Here is a 21,793-nt window from a genome sequence, read left to right as displayed (position 1 = left end):
TCCTCTTCCTCATTGTCAACCAATCCACATTGGGATGACATGAGGCTGGGCTGTGTGTAATCACCCTGTATGCTTCCTTGCTTCATGTCCTTGTGCTCAGCCTGCAATGCATCCTCTTTCATTGTGAGCAGAGAGCTTTTCAGAATGCAGAGAAGCGGGATGGTGAAGCTAATTATGGCATAATCGCTGCTCACAATCTTGGTGGACACCTCAAAGTTTTGGAGGATGGTACATATGTCTGACATCCATGTCCATTCCTGAAGTCTTATGTGTGGAGTCTGACCTAAATACCGATGGCCTTGTTGATGCTGGTAGTCAACATCTGCCCTCTTCTGCTCACAAATCCTTTCCAACATGTGCAGTGTTGCGTTCCAACGCATAGGGACATCACATACCTGTCGGTAAGCCGGAAGCTTAAAGCGCTACTGAAGCGCGGCAAGGTCAGCGGAAGCTGGAGCCGACTTTCTAAAATGGGCACGCAGGCGGCGTACATTGACAAGCAGATCCAGCAGCTCTGGGTAGCTTTTGAGAAACCGTTGAACAACGAGGTTAAGCACATGGGCCAGGCATGGTACGTGCGTGAACTCGCCTCGCCTCAGAGCCACCACCAGGTTGCAGCCATTGTCACAGATGACCATGCCTGGCTGTAGGCTCAGCGGTGTCAGCCACACATCTGCCTGTTCTTTCACACGCATGTGAGGGGTCGCATGCTTTCAGCAAAGCATCGCATTAGCAAAGCATCAAACAAAAGCAGTTATTTAATGGCAGAATCTAACACGCATCTCTATTCTCTTCATACAGGTAATCATTTCATTCCACTCCTGCGCTGTTCCATCTTGCATGTGTTCACTCTATTCCATATCAGCAAGCATTTTGTTCTGGTAATCATTTAATTCAACTCCTGCACTGATCCATCTTAGATGTGTTCACTCAATTCCATGTCAGCAAGCATTTTGTACTGGTAATCATGTCATTCAACTTCTTTGCTATATTTTATCTGTTACATTGTTCTCAGTACTTACTGTTGTATATCCATAGGGGGGAATCACTGGAGATGTTATCATGGGAGAGATGCTATAGAATAGAGATGGAATCAGGACTAGCGTCTTTGATCATCTATTACACACCATGATGTGTTGAGCAGTGGTTGCTAAAGTATAACAAACAGCTCCCACAATCCCTCTCTTTTGTCCCTGTATTGGGGCCTATAAATGTAGCAACATTCTAAGGGGTGCACGCATGTGAGGGGTCGCACGCATTCAGCAAAGCATCGCATTAGCTAAGCATCAAACAAGAGCAGTTATTCCACTTCCTTGACCACTTCTCAGCCTGGCTGCCGCACTTCATGTCCTCAGAACTACCAACCCTTTTCCTGGGAGATTTCAACATCCCCATTAACAGCTCCACTTCCACATCTGCATCCCAGCTTTTATCACTAACCACTTCTATCAGCCTCTCACAGCTCTCAACCTCTGAGACCCACAAAGACAGTAACACCCTTGACCTGGTCTTTGTCCGGCTTTGTTCAATCTCCTACCTAAATAACTCACCGCTTCCCCTCTCTGAACACAACATTCGCTCCTTCACATTCACAAATCCTCAACCACCCAGCACACTCCTACCTACTACACATTCAGAAATTTACAAGCCATTAACCCTCATACACTTTCAGAATCCCTACACTCATATCACTGTCCCCAATCTCCTTTTTCCTGTCCTGATCTGGCTGTACACCACTACAATGGCACTCTCAGAAGCACCCTTGACCAATTAGCGCCCCTCACCCTCCGAACCTCCAAACATAGAATAAAACAGCCCTGGCTCACATCGCAAACTCGACTTTTCCAGCGATGCTCTAGGAGTGCTGAACACTTATGGAGGAAAATCCGCACACCAGAAGACTTCATCCACTTCAAAGTTAAGTTAAGAACCTATATCTCTGCCCTTCACCTCACCAAGCAGACCTACTTCACCACTCTGATCTCCTCACTAGCCAACAACCCCAAGAAACTTTTTTGACACCTTTCACTCCCTCCTCAGGCCAAAAGCACAAGCCCCTATCACAGACATTTGTGCTGATGACCTGGCCAACCACTTTATAGAGAAAATAGATAACATCCATCAGGAAATCCACTCCCAACCACTAAGTGTTGTGACTCCCATCCCTTCCTTCATTTCCCCTGGCTCACTCTCCATATTTGATCCCATCACAGAAGAAGTCTCCAGACTCCTCTCTTCTTGTTGTCCGACTACATGCACTACCGACCCCATTCCCTCACATCTCCTCCAGTCTCTCTCTCCAGTCATGACAACTCACCTAACTACAATCTTTAATCTCTCCCTCTCCTTGGGCATTTTACCATCCTCCTTCAAACATTCTATCATTACTTCATTATTAAAGAAATCCTGCACAAACAACTACAGACCAGTCTCCAATCTCCCCTTTATCTCTAAACTCTTGGAGCGCCTTGTCTACTCCCCCTTACCTGTTACCTCTCCACTCACTCCCTCCTAAACCCTTCACAGTCTGGCTTCTGCCCCCTACATTCGACTGAAACTGCACTCATCAAAGTTACCAATGACCTTCTGACAGCAAAATGTAAAGGTGAACACTCTCTGTTCATTCTTCTCGACCTTTCTGCAGCTTTCGACACTGTTGACCACCGTCTCCTACTCTCTAGGCTCCAGTCACTAGGCATTAAGGACACTACTCTCTCCTGGTTCTCTTCCTATCTTTCTGACCCCTCCTTCATTGTTTTGTTCGCTGGCTCCACGTCATCTCCTCTTCCTCTCACTGTTGGGGTACCTCAGGGCTCAATCCTTGGCCCCCTTCTCTTCTCTCTCTAAACGGCCCCAATTGGACAGACCATGAGCAAATTTGGCTTTCACTACCATCTCTATTCTGATGACACACAAGTATACACGTCATCCCCTGACCTTACCCCCGCTGTACTACACAATGCCAGTGACTGTCTGTCCGTAGTCTCCCACATCATGTCTGCCCTCTATCTGAAATGCAACATCTCCAAAACTGAACTTCTGCTCCCACCATCTACTAGCCTCCCTGAACCTGACATTTCTCTCTCCGTAGGTGGCACCATAATAACACTCCAGCAGCAGGCACGCTATCTGGGTATTATGTTTGACTCCAATCTCTCCTTCACATCCCATATACAATCTCTTGCCCGCTCTTGCCGCTTACACCTAAAGAACATCTCTAGAATCTGCCCTTTTCTCACCATGGAAACAATAAAAACCCTTACTGTCGCTTTGATCCACTCACGCCTGGACTACTGCAATGCTCTATTATTTGGTCTCCCCGTTACTCAACTTTCCCCCTCCAGTCCATACTTAATGGAGCAGCCAGGGTCATCCATCTGGCTAATCGGTACTCGGACGCGTCTGCTCTTCACCAATCATTACATTGGCTGCCCATTCATTATAGGATCCAATTTAAAGTACTTGTTCTCACCCACAAAGCTCTCCACAGTGCAGCAAACCCCTACATCTCCCTCATTTCTGTCTATCGGCCTAACTGACCGCTGCTCTCTGCAAACGACTTTCAACTAACCTCCGCACTAATCCGTTCCTCCCACTCCAGAATCCAAGACTTCTCCCGGGCAGCGCCAATCCTCTGGAATGATCTGCCCCAAGAAATTAGGACTATCCACAATTTGCATAGTTTTAGGTGCTCCCTCAAAACACATTTGTTCAGAGCGGCCTATCACGTTCACTAATCAAAGTCATTTTATGTAGAAGTGTGCATGTGTAGCCCATTCACCAGCTTCATCTATCACTCACTCCCTCATTGTAAATACACCATTGTAAATATATAACTGTACTTTGTATCTCCCCCACCTCATTGTAGATTTTAAGCTCTCATGAGCAGGGTTATCTAATTTTGCTTTAATTATTGTATTGTTAACGTCGTTACTTATGACTTGTAATTTGAAACTGTTAAACTGTAAAGCGCTGCGGAATATGTTGGCGGTATATAAATAAAGATCATTATCATTAGCTGTCCACAACTCTACAGCATTGTGCGGTTTGTCACCTAAGCATATTAGCTTCAGTACAGCCTGTTGCCACTTGGCTGAGGCAGTGCTGCAGTGCTTCCAGCTTGTGATTGATGTGCTCATTTCGGAGATGGAGACTGAAGAGGAGAAGGAGTAGGAGGATGAGGTGCAGGAGCTGTAGACTGTGGGGTCCGCGATCCTCGGCATCGGGAGGACTTGTTCCATTCCAAGGTCCGTCTGGGTCCCAGCTTCCACTATGTTAACCCAGTGTGTCATCAGCAAGATGTAGCATCCCTTCCCACAAGCACTTGTCCTCGTGGATTTTCCCAGTTACAGCATTGTCCAGGGCACATTTAATGTTGAGGGACACATGCTTGTGTAATGCTGGGATGGCACACGGGGAGAAATAGTGGCGGCTGGGGACCTAGTACCTTGGAATGGCCGCCACCGCCATCAGGTTGCAGAAAGCTTCCATCTCCACTAGCCTAAAATGCAACATTTTGGCCGCAAGCAGATGAGAAATGTGTGAATTTAGTACTGTGGCCTGTGGGGCATTGACTGCGTATTTACGCTTCCAATGACTGGGGTATGGACAACTGAAGGCTGTGCTTGGACAAGGACATGGACGTACTTGATAATGGTGGTAGTTGAGTGTAGGCAAGACAGGTACAGGGCAGGAGGCATCTTTGCATGCACCATGGACAGAGGATTGGCTTGCATGCACAACAGTGGAAAAAGCAGTGTTTTCACCCACAGACACTGTTCCTGGAGCCTGGGATTCAACCCACCAAGTCAGATGCTTTGCTGCCATGTGCCTGATCATACTGGTGGTGATCAGGCTGTTAGTTTTGCTACCCCTGTTGATGCAGGCATGGCAGGTGGTGCAAATGCCCTGTTTGGTTATCAGCAGAGTCTTTGAAAAACAACCAGACCCGTGAAGACCTAATAGTTGTACTGCCAACTTCCGTCGCGTTGGTGTTACGACGAACGGTTGCCTGCCTTCTGTCTGCGGCCACCACACTGCTTATTCCTCCCTGTTGGGGTGCTACGCTTCCTTCCTTCTGTGTGCTGCTGTCCTCACTCTGCATGTCCTCCTGCCAGGTTGGGTCAGTTACTATATCATCCACCACCTCCGCTTCCACTTCCGGACCCTGTTCCTCCTCCTGTGAAACTTTCCCACCGTCGCCTTCATGTGACCGTGGCTGTTCAAATATTTGGGCATTGCTACATGCCATCTTCTCTTGCCCCGCATCAATTGGAACGGGCAGGAGGCCCGAATCTATAAATGGAAAAGTGAATAGCTCTTCAGAGTGTCCAACTGTGGGATCAGCTGTCTCCGGGCACTTGGCATGGTGGGAGGAAGGAAGATCAGGGTGAGGAATATGCGGTCCAGACTCACAGCAACTCAGACTTGACCGTGTGGAAGACAGGGTGGTAGTGGTGGTGGTGGCAAACTGACCGGAAGTATTATCCTTCCTTCTATAAGAAGGAGGGGAGGGCTAACACCTGCTGGCTAATTTAATGTGTAGTAACCCCAGCGGCCACGGGAGGCAAAACCCATTAGTAGCAACTAGTTTGTAATAACCCCAGTGGCCACCGGGGGCAAAACCCATCAGCAGCCGCCAAGGTTGTAATAATACCGGTGGCCACCGGGGGCAAAAACTAAAATTAAGCCAGAGGCTTGAAGGAAAAAAAGGTTACATGTGAGCCCAGATCTGCCACAGATCCAAACATGGATTGTGACAATCCGCTAACTAACCAACAACCGTTTCACACTGCTCTGGTTTCAATAGTGATGTCCTGCTGCAGGCCCCTTTTAATTGGGTCATGTAAGTCGGGCGAGAAGATGTGGGTGTTTGTTGTGGTACAATTTCAGCTTGCCCATGGCCTCAGCATCTGCATGCACTATCACCATCACATTCACTTGCCCATTCCTTGCCATGCGCCTTGCCCATTTTAAATGGACTATTCTGCTTTGTCAACAAGCAAATGGAGTAAAACAAGGGAACTCTGGATTGCTTTGGAATAAAATAATCAGGATTGAGATGCCAAAAAAATTATTCCAGCCCACTGATACCTGGGGCTAGGAATATACAGTCAATTTATGTAATAGTCAGCAGCAGCAGACAGTAATGGAATGGACCTTCTTGATGTATGCAATGATATCTATGTACCCACATACAGTGCCTGCATGTCTTGCACTGATGTGTATATAGCCACATACACTCCCCTGCCTACCTAGCACTGTAATCTATATACCCCATAATTAGTCCTTAGAAGAACTGTTGGTTTAGCTGGATATGTGGATTCAATGATGGTAAACCCACACTAACTAATAAAAGCACAAATCTCTCCCTATCTATACAGCAGCTTTCCCTACTATGTCTGATTCAAGAGGCAACTGGGCTGAACAGGGCGGTGCCAGTTCTGATATAGACCTGATGATGCTGTGCGGCCAGCCAGTCACTGTAATATCACAGCAAAGTAGGCTGCGGCATTACTGTGCATGGCAGACGATCCCTGCATGTTGATTGGTGCTCTAAAGAGCATCAAACATGCAGGGCGGGGACCAGAGCTCCTGCCAAATAATCCCACACATGCTTGGTGCTTGCTGAATAGCGCGAATACAACGATACTTGGGCGCGTGCCGAGTAGTGGCAAACATGCTCGCTCATCACTATTTTTTATTTCTTACTTGATCGAGGATGACCAATCTTAAAGGAGAGGCGAGTACGGGGTGTACCGGGACCACGTGATGCTCCACAGCCTTCCTCAGGTTGATACTATGTTGCTATGTGTATATATATGTATATATGTTGTGTAGATAGGGAAAGTTTAGTTACAGGATTATCCACTAGAGGGGAGCATAGTAGGATAGGAATACAATAAATAGTTAATATAGGAGGGGGTCAGCTTAGAGCTCAGGCTACACTGTGGAACCTGTACCGTTTGAAGCTAGGGGCTCAGTCGTCCAGGTCTTGAGAACTGATGGAAACAGCTGCAGTGGAATTCCAGGCAGGACCAAAATGTGGCAGTTTACTACATGGGCAGATGCCCTTATGTCTGGGGCAAAACGGACAGGGGAACTCCTGAAAGTAGTTAAGCTGGACAGAAGGAACGCTGCGGTACCGGATGAATCGGTACAACCTGGGAGCTTTCTAGAAGAATTAGGGAAAAGCACAGGCATAGACAAGAATGTGTACTTTGATATTCCCTGTGAAGTTGCTGTAACTGAATTGGATGTACTGTGAAAGGACTCAAGTAAAATTGTGTGTTACAAGTCGAAACTGGACTCTGTTGTTCTTTGTGTGAAGTCCATAGGAGTGATCCCACAGCAGATCAGATGGGACCCTGATGGCACCTAAGGTGTAAAAGAAGGTACGCTGCAAAGGGGACATTGTATGTATGTGGCAGGAGACCAGGGTGTGATTGAGCAATCTATGTCAGCCACTACTACGGCCCTGGCTCCCCTCACAACATCACTGGTGACTACATACTTCTGCAACAGTCTATAATTGGTTGGTCTGGTCACATGACATCTATATGAGCAAAGCATCACTGCACAGGCGTATAGACAGTGGCGGTGAGAGAGCTGAACTCCAGAGCCAGGGACCAAGTACAGAAGAAATCCTAAAGGTTATTATAGCAAAAAGCTTCTAATTAATAAGTTGACCTCAATAAAACTTTTTTCTTTGAAATATTGTAAAGTATAAAAGTCATGAAACAATAAATGTAAAAATAAAGTATCTAATATTTGTAAAATGCATATATTGTAATGTACAACATGGACACAGGGCAGTCTGTTCTGCGCAGAAGTCAAGCATTGGACACATTAAGTTTCCAGCAGACTGAGGATTGCATTACACTATCCTTGTCTATAGTTAGCGTTTGACCAGAGGGTGAAGAGGATCATCGCAGGGGGAGAGGGCTCGGCTGGTTTATTATACACACACATATGTACATGAAACTTTTAGAGAAATATTAATAATAAATGAAATAAACTAATTTTCTTACAGTGTTAAAGTATATTAAATCTCCGGAGTCTGTGGATCCCTTACACAAGGGGCTGTTATGTCCAGACTGAGGATCCCACCCACCATGGAAATCATAAGTCATTACGCTGATGAAATCCAGTAACCTATGGAGAAACAAGCAAAGTCATTCCAAATTTCTTTCTCAATGTTGTACAACATGCAACAGTCACACTCATTCTTGTGATCTTCCATTATGCAATGAAAACCACGAACTATGACAGACTGGTCACATTGCGGAAGATTACAAAACCTCAAGAACTTCACTGTAGCCCCTTAGTTTACTTCTCCATACTCACCGTCCGATCTCTGCTATCTCATAGCCAGCATCTATGGTGCCTTTTCCTGCAGACACTGCCGCTGTGATTAGGAGTCGTGGAAGACCTGAGGATCTCGCTTCTTCATTAAATGCATCAAGCATTTCCTAATAGAGGGAAGGGAAAAAAAACAACACGATTTAACCCATTAGTGACTGAGCTCATTTTCACCTTAATGACCAAGCCATTTTTTTTCAATCTGACCAGTGTCACTTTATGAGGTTATAGCTCTGGAACGTTTCAACACATCCAAGTGATTCTGACAATGATTTTTCAAGACATATTGTACTTCATGATAGTGGTAAAATGTGTTCGATATGACTAGCGTTTATTTGTTAAAATATTGGAAATTTTCAAACTTTCAATTTTTATGCCCTTAATCCAGAAAGTTACTGTATATCACACAAAATAGTTAATAAATAATATTTACCAGATGCCTACTTTACACCTGCATCATTTTTTAAACGTTATTTTTTTTTTGTCAGGAAGTTCGAAAGGTTAAAATTTGACCACCATTTTCTCATTTTTCCAACAAAATTTACAAAACCATATTTTTAGGGACCACATCACATTTGAAGTGACTTTGGGGGCCTATATGACAGAAAATACCCTAATTTGACACCATTCTAAAAACTGCACCATTCAAAGTCCTCAAAACCACATTCAAGAAGCTTATTAACCTTTCAAGTACTTCACTGAAACTAAAGCAATGTGGATGGAAAAAATTAACATTTTAATATTTTTCACAAAAATTTTACTTAACCCCCTTTTTCTATTTACAGAAGGGTAATAAGAGAACATGAACCCCAAAATGTGTTGTGCATTTTCTCCTGAGTACACCGATACCCCATACTGTTTTGGCACACGACAGGGCTCGGATGGAAAGGAACACCGTTTGCTTTTTTGAACACAAAAATGGTTGGAATAGAGAGTGGATGCCATGCCACGTTTGGAGAGCCCCTGATGTGCCTAAACAGTAGAAACCCCGCACAAGTGACCCCATTTTGGAAACTACACCACTCAAGGAAATTATGTAGATCTGTGGTGAGCACCTTGAAACCTCAGGTGCTTCACAGAAGTTTAAAACTTAGAGTCGTGAAAATAACAAATTACATTTTTCCCACAAAAATGTACTTTTAGCCCCAAATTTTTTATTTTCACAAGTGTAACAGGAGAAAATGTATTCCAAATTTTGTTGTGCAATTTCTCATAATTATGTCATGAGACCATATTTGGGTAAAACTACTGTTTGGGCACACGGCAGGGCTAGGAAAGGGAAGGGTGATGTTTTGGAACGCAGACTTTGATGGAATGGTCTGTGGGTGTCATGTCACGTTTGGAGAGCACATGATGTGTCTAAACAGTAGAAACCCCCAACAAGTGACCCAATTTTGGAAACTACACGTCTCAAGAATTTTATCCAGAGGTATAATGAGCATTTTGGACCCACAGGGACTGCACAGAATTTGATAACATTATGTTGTCATAGTGAAAATAGGTGAAAATGAACGCCATAATTTGTTACGCAATTTCTCCTGAATGTGATGATACCTCATATATGGTCAAAAACTTCTGTTTGGGCACATGGCATGGCTAGGAAATGAAAGAGTGCCATTTGCCTGGAATAGATCGTGAATGCTATGTCGCATTTGGAGACCACCCGATATGCAAAAACAGCAGAAACCCACCACAAATGATTCCATTTTGGAAACTAGAACCCTCATGGAATTCATCTAGGGATGTACTCAGTATTTTTAACCTACAGGTGATTTACAAAACTTTATAACATTTAGATGTGAGAGCAAACAATTTTTTTTTACCAAAATAGAAATCATAATTTACACTAGGGGTAATGAGAGAAATTAGACCCCACAATTTGTTATGCAGTTTCTCCCGAATGTGGCACTACCCCATATGTGGTTGCACACTACTGTTTGAACGCCCGACAAGGAGCGGATGGCAAGGAGCCCTACTTGGCTTTTAGAGAGCAGATTTAATTTAAATAGATGATGGACTCCATTAGCTGAGCCTCTATAGGGCCAGAACAGCAGACACTCCCACCAGGTGACCCCATATTGGAAACTTCACTGCCTAAGGAATTCATCTAGGGGTTTAGTGAGTATTTTGAACCCATAGGAGCCTCTCAAAAATGTATAACACTGAGACATGAAAATTTGACATTATAGTGGTAAAAATGAAATTTTTGTGTTTGCTGCAAATTTGTCAGGTACTAAAGGCTTAATCGGTGCACAGCTTGTGCTTCTGGTGACATTGTTTAGTGCGCTCTCCACTCTACAATAATGACAAACATGTGGTCACTTACTGCAGCTTAAGCACAGTGTTGCTCAGAAGGAGGGGGAATTTGAATTTGGGAGTGCAGAATTAATTAGAATTTATTTGCTGAGGTGGGAGCCATGTCGCTTTTCCAGAGTATTTGTTCTGCCAGTAACAGGAGAATCCCCTTCAGTTCACGAGACAGATGACAGACAAGGTATGGTTTTGTGCGGGATAAATTAGGGTTTTTGTTGGTACCATTTTGAGGTACATACAGTAATATTTTTCGATCGCTTCCAGTATAAAGCTAGCTCCCAGTCTTGTATTTTACAATGAGCACTTATGTCTGGGTTTCCGCGTAAGTCACACAAAAATGTGATTCAGATTAAACCCCCAATGGAACCACCCACTTTGATGGAGACACTTTGTTCTCTGTTTGATGTCTGCTCTGGTGGTATACATCTTTTTAGGAATGCACAGATCTGTTGTCACCCACACTTGTGCGCTAAAAAGACAGCTAAAATGATGGGACACCGCCAGAACACAGACCAGTCCAAATTGACTCCATCTGCCTCATAAGTGAGTGATTCCATCCGGGGTTTTGTCTGAATCATGATTTTAGGGAATTCACACGGAAACCTGGACATAAGCGCTCAGTGGAAAGCGCAGGATAAATGTAAGCCGAGCCTTGTTCAGATTTTTGGGATGTAGAATGAACAAATAGACAGCAGTACAGAAATAGTTCTTATTTTTATTTTTGTGTGGTTCACCATACGATATAAGTGATAAGGCAGATTTATTCTTCAGGTTGGTGCGATTACAGCGATACCAGATTTATATAGTTTTTTTTAGGTTTTGCTGCTATCACAAAATACTTGTTTATAAAACTTTGATTTTTTCATTGCCATATTCTAAGAGATGTAACTTTTTTTCTTTTTTGATGAACAGAGCTGTATGAGGGCTTATTTTTTACGGATGGAGTTGCATATTTTTTTAGGTCCATATTTTATTTTTTTCACTTTTTTACTTGGTCCCACTGTGGGACATGTATAATTTTTATTTTGATCACTGATCTCATACACTGCAGTACTCATGTACTGCACTGCATGAGACTGTCAGTGTGTCTGTGAGACTTAGCTTATGGCTGGAGTCACACTAAACGTATGAAAAATAGTTCCGAGTCTCCCTGCCGAGAATCGCACTAGTATAATGCAAGTGTGATGCGACTGTCATGCTTGTCAATCCAATTTTTCACACCTAGCCTCCGATTTACATCCGAATGTAGTTGATATCTGATTGCAATGAGATTTTAACATGAACTTTGACATAGAGCAATTCTCTAAGCCTTTTTTTAATATCAGCTCACAACTGTATACTTAGCCTTTTACTGGCTATTAAAATGGGGGACCCAAAAAAAATTTTGTATGGTCCCACAACTGCAAAGGATATGCACACAGCTGCGGGCTGATATTAATAGCCTAGGAGGAGGCAATGGATACTGCCCCCCAGGCTAAAAACATCAGCTCTCAGCCACCCCAAAAAAGGCACATGTTTAAGATGCTCACTCACTTCACAGTGAGCACCGTTGGAAAATTTCCCACCCCGCTCGCGCTAACATCAGAAACGTGAAGTGCGTTCATTGGCTGTGAACTCGCATGACCTTTCTGAAGGCACTGTGAGTGGGAGAACTTTCTCACGCTTGCGGTGCCATCAGACAGGGAATAGGAATTCACAGGGAGACACTGAGCACATGCTGCTCAGTGTCTCTGCTGGATGGCAGGCTGTATGGTCACATCATGCAAGCATGCAGCCTGCCATCGAGATGTAGCAGATCTAGACCCATTGTGGGACAAATGGACTATCATTATCTCTGTGGAAAGGTGAGGAATATTGTTTGTTTTTTTAACTCTTTTGCAGATGACAATGGCATCGGTGGAATGGGCGAGGTCATAAGTATGTTTTAATTAAGATTTATTAAAGGAGTCAGTGTCATTCTTTCAATTAAAGGATTTTTTTTCTGCATGTGTGTGTTTTTATACAATATGACTATGGGGTTAGTAATGGGGGCATCTTATTGATGCCTCTCCATTACTAACCACGGGGCTTAATGTCACCTGTCAATACAAAGGTGACATCAACCCCACAACGATCACCCCACTTGCCAGCGCTACAGGGCAAGTGGGAAGAGCAAGGCTAAGTGCCAGAATTAGCACACCTTAGAGATGCATCTTTTCTGGGCCGACTGAGAACTGATATTTTAAGCCTGAGGAGGGCCAGTAACCAAGGACCCTTCCTAGGCAATTAATATCAGCCCCCAGCTGTCTGCATAGCTATTGCTGGTTATTATTTATAAGGGGACCATACATAATTTTTTTTAGGGTTCCCCATTTTAATAGTCGGTAAAGGCTAAGTATACAGTTGTGAGCTGATATTAATAGCCTGGGAAGCTCCATGGGTATTACCCCCTTATAAGGCTATAAACATCGGCCCCCAGCCATCAGCTTTCCCTCTGCTGGTTAAGAAAATTACACGAGAGACCAAGCCATTTTTTTTTCCGAAAAAAATATTTCATTAATTAACTACATGTACAGTAAGCTGCACACACACTGTACTAATTATATTTGTCACTAACATCTGTAAACCTATTCTATATGTATTTACAGTATGTAACCCATCTATTCTATGCTGTTGACTCCTGCTGTGATATTACACTATGCGGCAGCTGAATTGCCGCCTTTTCTTCTATCTATCTATGTAATATATATGTATATATACTGTATAGATATATATATATATATATAATATATAAAGCTCAAAGTGGGTGTGTATGTATGTCCGGGATTGGCATCCGCACCGTCGCAGCTACAGCCACAAAATTTGGCACAGTCACACGTCTGGACCCCGAGTGCATCATAGGCTATGTTGTGAGGCAAAATTTTAACCGCTCGCGTTCCAATTCACCAAACAATTTTGCCCCTATCTACATAATGGGGAAAAAGTGAAAGGAAAAGTGTTGGAGGCAAATTGACAGCTGCCAGATGTGAATAAGGGGGACTTAAAGAATGAGAGCAATGGCGCCAAAGAGTATATACCGTACAGTTGCTAAGGTGGGGCCCTGACATGGGATACTCACCACACACGGGGATATGAACACACACACAAAATGCGTCACACACTACCACATGCTTCAACACATATACCACCCTCAGCACACATTTCACCACACATACACCAACCTCGCCACATAAAAGTCGAAACACAAAAGTCGCCACTCAAAACTTGCCACGCTGTCCCAGAGCTGTTTAAAAGTTGAAAAATAAGCTGTGATTGGTTGCTATCAGCAACAGTTTTCTTTGTAGACAGTTGTGGTAACTGAGGCCTATTATTTTTATCATTTCTATGGTGTTATCGTCCTTCTGTAAAGCTGGAAATAACACAATTTATTACCGTGCCAACACAGACCACCCTCTGACACAGACTGCAGGGGGAGCCCAGAATCACACAGGATAGGATTAGATACACGGCTCAGCAGTCAGTATCACACAGGATAGGATTAAATACACAGCTCAGCAGTCAGTATCACACAGGATAGGATTAGATACATGGCTCAGCAGGCAGTATCACACAGGATAGGATTAGATACATAGCTCAGCAGACAGTATCACACAGGATAGGATTAGATACATAGCTCAGCAGACAGTGTCACATAGGATAGGATTAGATACACAGTTCAGCAGACTGTATCACACAGGATAGGATTAGATACACAAATCAGTAGTCAGTATCACACAGGATAGGATTAGATACACTGCTTAGCAGGCTATCACACAGGATAGGATTAGATACACAGCTCAGCAGTCAGTATCACACAGGATAGGATTAGATACACAGCTCAGCAGTCAGTATCACACAGGATAGGAATAGATACACGGCTCAGCAGACAGTATCACACAGGATAGGATTAGATATGCAGCTCAGCACACAGTATCACACAGAATAGTATTAGATACATGGCTCAGCAGACAGTATCACACAGAATAGGATTAGATGCACGGTTTTTATGTGCAATATAATCATCATAATTTGTTATAACTAACCACAGTTGGTTACTATGCCCAGGCAACGCCGGGCTCTTCAACTAGTATATATATGTTGTGATGTAGTAACCACTGAGTCTGCTAGGGGGGCGCTGTGTGGATGTCCCAGGAGAAAAGATGAATGGCAGAATACGGAATGGCCGTTATGTATCCCAAAGTGGGTGGCTTTGGGATGGAGACTTATGTGTTGTTCAGCAATGATATTGCTGAGGTGTTGCTTCAATGTATAAGGGAGAAGTCTCCAGGTAACTAGAGAGATGGGCAGGCCTGGTTACCTACAAACCCACCCAGGGGTGTGTTTAAGAGTGTCATAATAAAGTATATGTGTGGCTTTGTGTAATAGGACCTTTAGTGAGATCATAGCCATGTGATCACCTGTGGGTGTGGTTATGGACCATATAAGGTACCTGAGGTCCAGTCACATGAGAGAGAGCGCATGGATCTGATTGGGCCATGTGGAAGGTCCCGGCAGGCCTATGTGGAGGAAGGTGTGCTACCTTCCTGAAAACCACATGCTGAGGCTGCTGACCCGGTGAGGCCTGTGGATATTGGCTGTATGTGAGGACAGATAAGCCTCCTGTGTATGCTGAGGCTCCAGGACTGAGCCTGAAATCATGGACACTTATGCTTGCTTTTGCCTGAGCTAAAGGCTATTCCTTGTGTTATGTGCTGCTTTATGGGTTATGAAGCAATAAACCCTGTGAACTTTTAAAAGGAACGTGCCTCCTGATTGACTCCCGTGGCTCCTGAGCGAGTTGAATCCCTACAATTGGTGACAAACTCTCAGAAAGGAAATGTAACATCAACTGTTCTTCACTGTCCTATTAAGGGAATAGAAGAATCCAGGATATTTATAAACAGAAAGATAGTGAGGAAACACTTAGCTAACCTAAATGAATTCAAGTCTCCAGGTCCAGATGAATTACACCCCAGAGTACTGAAGGAGATAGCAGAAGAAATTTTTGAACCCCTCTCCATAATCTTTGAAAATTCTTGGAGAACAGGAGAAGTGCCAGAAGACTGGAGAAGAGCAAATGTTGTTCCTATCTTCAAAAAGGGGAAGAAGGTGGACCCAGGCAACTATAGGCCGGTGAGTCTGACTTCTATACCAGGAAAGATCTTTGAACAAATTATTAAACAACATGTATGTCAGTACCTGGATAAGAATGAAGTGATTAAACAGAGTCAGCATGGGTTTGTAACTAATAAGTCATGTCAGACTAACTTAATTTCCTTCTATGACGGAATCACTGATTGGGTGGATCAAGGAAATGCTGTAGATATAGTATATCTTGACTTCAGCAAAGCATTTGACAAAGTCTCTCATACAATCCTTATTGAAAAAATGACTAAGTATGGAATGGACAAGGCAACTGTTAGGTGGATTCATAACTGGCTTAGTGATCGGACCCAAAGAGTGGTCGTAAATGGCTGCACATCCAGTTGGAAGAATGTCTCAAGTGGGGTACCACAGGGCTCTGTCCTGGGTCCTGTATTGTTCAACATCTTTATCAACGATTTAGATGAAGGAATTGAGGGTAAACTGATTAAATTTGCTGATGACACAAAGCTAGGAGGTATAGCTAATACTAGAGAAGAGAGAGAGAGGATTCAAAAAGATATAAATAAACTGGAGAAGTGGGCAGCAACTAACAGAATGGTTTTTAACAGGGAGAAATGCAAAGTACTACATCTGGGCAATAAAAATGAAAAAAGCATATACAGAATGGGAGGAATAGGGCTAAGTGACAGCACATGTGAAAAAGACTTGGGTATACTAATAGATCACAGACTGAATATGAGTCAACAGTGTGATGCAGCAGCAAAAAAGGCAAATGCAATTCTAGGATGTATTAACAGAAGCATACAGTCTAGATCACGGGAAGTCATTATTTCCCTCTACTCCTCTTTGGTCAGACCTCATCTGGAATATTGTGTCCAGTTTTGGGCACCACATTTTAAAAAAGACATCAACAAACTGGAGCAAGTTCAGAAAAGAGTGACCAGAATGGTGACCGGTCTGCAAACCCTGTCTTATGAGGAAAGGTTGCAGGATTTGGGAATGTTTAGTTTGCAAAAGAGAAGACTGAGAGGAGACTTAATAGCTGTCTACAAATATCTAAAGGGCTGTCACATTGTAGAAGGATCAACTTTATTCTCACTTGCACAAGGAAAGACTAGAAGCAATGGGATGAAACTGAATGGGAGGAGACACAGATTAGATATTAGAAAAAACTTTTTGACAGTTAGAGTGATCAATGAGTGGAACAGGCTGCCACGAGAAGTGGTGAGTTCTCCTTCAATGGAAGTCTTCAAACAGAGGCTGGGCAGACATCTGACTGAGATGATTTAGCGAATCCTGCTTTGATCAGGAGGTTGGACCAGATGGCCCAGGAGGTCCCTTCCAACTCTACGATTCTACGATTCTATAATTCTAAACTGCGGGCAGCGGTTCCAAGAAGCACATGTTGCCGTACTGGCGGCTCTCAGCCAGGAGAGCAAACGGTCTGGAAAATCGTGAGTAGTACTGATGGAGGTCAGAGAAAGTGACTGTATTGAGACTTGTGGGATATCTCTGAGGAGAAGAGGCGTCCAGGATCCTGTGTGGCCATCACCAACAGGTAACAGACAGGAGTCTGTGGTATACTGACCAGGGTCAATGAGTAAGACTGTGTACCTAGAGGGTTCAGTGAGCAAGGTCCTGGAGGGTCAGTGTTGGGAGGTTCTAGGAGAAGAATCGGATCCCTGGAGCACGTGGTATGACCTTGGACTTGGTGAGGCGTGAGTGTTGGGCAGTCTCAAGTGGAGACGGATGTCCTGAATAGCACCTGCCGAGCCCCTGGACCTGGTGAGGCCAGTGTGTTGGGAAACCCTGGGAGGAGGGTCAGCTCCCTGAATAGCACCCGGTGCACCTTGTGTGTTGGACAGTCTCAGGCGGAGACGGTACGTCCTGAATAGCACACAGTCAGGACACGTGAGTTTTTTTGTGGTGTGTTTTTTTTCTCTTCTGTTCTTGACTCAGCCTGCGGTGGCTCAGTGGGAGTCAAGAAGGTGACAAGCAGCTTCCTGTAACTTGGCGGGGTTACGAAGGGGACAAGCGGCTTCCGGTAACTCGGCGGGGTTACGAAGAGGACACCAGCTGCTGTGTGTGAACAGCAGCCGGTGGTGTCGGTGATTTGTGACAGCAGGAGCTGTGGCAGCGCCAGAAGGAACTGGTGTGGTGTCATGCTTAAAGGGCCAGTTCCAGCCCAAAAAGACATAAACTGTACTGTGTGAACTGTGGCATAAGAAGTTCTGCAGAACGGACATGGGGAAATCCCAAAAGGGGGCGGTGGCCCAAATCAGGGTGGTGGCCCAGAAAGGGGTGGAGTCCCAGAAGGGGGAGGTGACCCAAATCGGGGTGGTAGCCCAAAAGGGGGTGGAGTCCCAAAAGGTGGCAGCGACTCAAATTGGGGTGGTTCAGGAAATGGCAGCACTGGTTGCCTCAGTGGGTATGTCTGGGGAACCGCAGTGTGTGTGTTTGAGTTTTGAGGAGTGCGGCATGTATTTTCCTGATAACGACGGGCCACAGGTGTGTACCGTGATGCTGCACCGGGAAGGAGTCCCTGGTAGGCTGGACTCAAAGAGTCAGGTGACTCTGACAGGAACTCCGCTCGTTTTATCTCTGACCAAGAAAAACGTCAGGGTTCGCTGCGACCATAGGGTCATTGTGAATTATATGGTGGACAGAGTTATGATTGAGATGACAAAGGGTAAGTGTCAAGGTGGTAGTATGCCACCAAGCTTTGTGCATACCTTTGAGAGGGGCAGAGACTTTGTTGTATTTGATGACGTATGGTCAGACGAAGAAGACGTTTTGACTGTGGGGCCAGCAGACACTGAGACAGTGACGGTTCCTGACATGGACAGGTCAGAGGTAGAACTGACCGGGAAAGTAAGTACATCTGCCCAACTGACGGACCTGATGTCTCGTGACAGGACGGATGGTGGGCTGGGAGATGAGACTGATGGGACTGACCCAGTGGTACCCTTTGACAGCATAATTAATGAGGTAGTGGTGCGACACATGTTGGCCAAAAGAGAGCAGGACTACACAATAGAGATGCTTAAAGAGACTGTAAAAGAACATGTCGAACAAGAAAGGGTCCTAAGGCAAGCAGCTGAGCACAGAGTGGATGAGCTGGAGAAGGAAGTCTCTGAGCTCAGAGGTCACCTGTCAGCATGTCAAACTATGAACAAAGCTATAGTGAAGGATATGGAGGTGCTCAGAGAGGCCCAAGAGAAGCATCAACAGGAGATTCTCCGGAGAGAGGATGAGCGTTGCTAACTGGCAGAGGAGCGGGATAAAGTTCTTCAAGAACTCAGTCAGAGGAGTAGTAAAAAGTCTTCTGCGGGAGAAGAGCTGCGACGAAGATGTACAGCTGCCAGGCCTGAGTGAGGAACAGTGTGAAGACAAAAAGAAACTGAAAAGTATGGAAGCAGAGGTGATTCGTTTACAGATGGAACTTGCTGCTGCAGAGTGTGCTAAAAGACAAGCACAGCAGGAAAAAGATGAACTGGCTGATGTGATTGCCAACAACAGAGGTGAAGGTGCTCTGGCTTTGGAAGAAAAGAGGCGGTTAGAGTCTCGCATTGTTCAGCTTGAAGAAGAAGTGGAGGAAGAACACGGCAACGTTGAATTAGCCAATGACAAGCTGAGAAAGGCCACACTTCAGGTTGACCAGATGGATGCTGATCTGAAGACAGAACGTAGTAATGCTCAGAAGAATGAGAATGCCCGTCAGCAATTAGTTCACCAGAATAAGGACTTAGAAGGAAAGGTTGAACTACTGGAGGAACAGCTTGATGCAGAAATTAAAGTGCGACAAATTGCTAGCAAACAAGTACGGAGAAAAAACTGAAGGTTGTACTAAGGCAAATGGATGATGAAAGGCATAATTCTGAGCAGTACCAAGACCTGGCGGAGGGAAATGATGTGCGTCTGAAACAGTTGAAACGCCAGGTGGAAGAAGCAGAGAAAAAAGGCGCAACGTGCCAATACTTTGCACCGTAGATTACAGTGTGAACTGGAGGTTGCTACAGAGACAGCAGATGCAAAGAACTGTGAGGTTAATGCACTGAAAAGTAAACTTAGATGTGGTAGGGTACCATTTGTTACAAGACGCGTAGATAGAGAAAGGAAGGTGACTAACCAGTGTCTGACGATGCAGACAGACCGTGACTGGAGAGTTAAAGCCAATGACCGATATTCTGACCACTGGAGGCGGGGGAGGTCTAACGTAGGAACAAGGCCGTATGACAGATGGAGACGGTTCTCTCGACCTGTGGGGCAAGGTGTAGTGAGTGCCCGGTCGCGAGACCCTGGTGTAATGTTGTGTGTTCAGCCCCACAAGTTTGAACAGAGGGGGGAGGTATGTGATGTAGTAATTACTGAGTCCGCTAGGGGGTGCTGTGTGGATGTCCCAGGAGAAAGGATGAATGGCAGAATACGGAATGGCCGTTATGTATCCCAAAGTGGGTGGCTTTGGGATGGAGACCTATGTGTTGTTCAGCAATGATATTGCTGAGGTGTTGCTTCAATGTATAAGGGAGAAGTCTCCAGGTAACTAGAAAGATGGGTGGGCCTGGTTACCTACAAACCCACCCAGGGGTGTGTTTAAGAGTGTCATAATAAAGTATATGTGTGGCTGTGTGTAATAGGACCTTTAGCGAGGTCATAGCCGTGTGATCACCTGTTGGTGTGGTTATGGACCATATAAGGTACCTGAGGTCCGTTCACATGAGAGAGAGCGCATGGATCTGATTGGGCCTTGTGGAAGGTCCCGACAGGCCTATGTGGAGGAAGGTGTGCTACCTTCCTGAAGACCACATGCTGAGGCTGCTGACCTGGTGAGGCCTGTGGATATTGGCTGTATGTGAGGACGGATAAGCCTCCTGTGTTTGCTGAGGCTCCAGGACTGAGCCTGAAATCATGGACACTTATGCTTGCTTTTGCCTGAGCTAAAGGCTATTCCTTGTGATGTGTGCTGCTTTATGGGTTATGAAGCAATAAACCCTGTGAACTTTTAAAAGGAACGTGCCTCCTGATTGACTCCCGTGGCTCCTGAGCGAGTTGAATCCCTACAATATATATATATGTCACTGACATCAACAGTTGTGCTCAAAAGTTTACATACCCGGCAGAATTTTTCCTTTCTTGGCTTTTTTTCAGAGAATATGAATGATAACACCACTTTTTCTCCACTCATGGTTAATGGTTGGGTGAAGCAATTTATTATCAAACTACTATTTTTTTTCTCTCTTTTTAAATCATAATGACAACCCAAAACATCCAAATGACCCTGATCAAAAGTTTACATACCCTGGTGATTTTGGCCTGATAGCATGAACAGAAGTTGATACAAATGGGTTTGAATGGCTACTAAAGATAACATCCTCACCTGTGACCTGTTTGCTTGTAATCAGTGTGTGTGTGCATAAAAGCTGAGTGCGTTTCTGGGATCCAGACAGATTCTTGCATCTTTCATCCAGCCACTGATGTTTCTGGATTGTGAGTCATGGGGAAAGCAAAAGAATTTGTCAATGGATCTACTGGAAAAAGTAGTTGATTTGTATAAAACAGGAAAGGGATACAAAAAGATATCCAAGGAATTGATAATGCCAGTCAGCAGCATTCAGGTGCTCTGTAAAAACAAAACCATGGTCATGTAGACCAACAAAAATTTTGTCCACAACTGCCAGGGAAATTGTTCGGGATCCAAAGAAAAACCCACAAATAACATCAGCTGAAATACTGGACTCTCTGAAAACCAGTGGTGTGGCTGTTTCAAGAAGTACAATAAGGAGGCGCTTGAGGAAAAATGGGCTGCATGGTCGAGTCGCCAGAAGAAAGCCATTACTGTGCAAATGCCACAAAGTATCTAGCCTACAATACTCAAAACAGCACAGAGACAAGCAAGCTTCAAAACTTCTGGAACAAGGTAATTTGGAGTGATGAGACCAAACTTTTTGGCCACAACCAATAACGTTACATTTGGAGAGAGATCAACAAGGCCTAT

At 44.5% G+C, this 21,793-nt stretch overlaps 1 protein-coding gene across 1 annotated transcript in view; it reads right to left on the bottom strand.

The window, feature by feature from the left end:
- Positions 1–21,793, bottom strand: part of LOC141073497 (acidic mammalian chitinase-like) — a 57,224-nt gene that overhangs the window by 17,155 nt on the left and 18,276 nt on the right. Inside the window, exons 6-7 of the mRNA XM_073560742.1 lie at positions 8,347–8,471; positions 8,031–8,154 (exon numbers count right to left, since the gene is read on the bottom strand). Of these exons, the coding sequence (XP_073416843.1) occupies positions 8,031–8,154; positions 8,347–8,471 (249 nt within the window). The remainder of the gene's footprint in view (positions 1–8,030; positions 8,155–8,346; positions 8,472–21,793) is intronic.

The sequence above is a fragment of the Dendrobates tinctorius genome, unplaced genomic scaffold, assembly GCF_039654945.1.
Source record: "Dendrobates tinctorius isolate UK_male_01 unplaced genomic scaffold, ASM3965494v1 ptg000304l, whole genome shotgun sequence".
NCBI lineage: Eukaryota > Metazoa > Chordata > Amphibia > Anura > Dendrobatidae > Dendrobates > Dendrobates tinctorius.
Note: the sequence above shows the minus strand (reverse complement) of the source record. Positions and strands in the feature narration are given on the sequence as shown.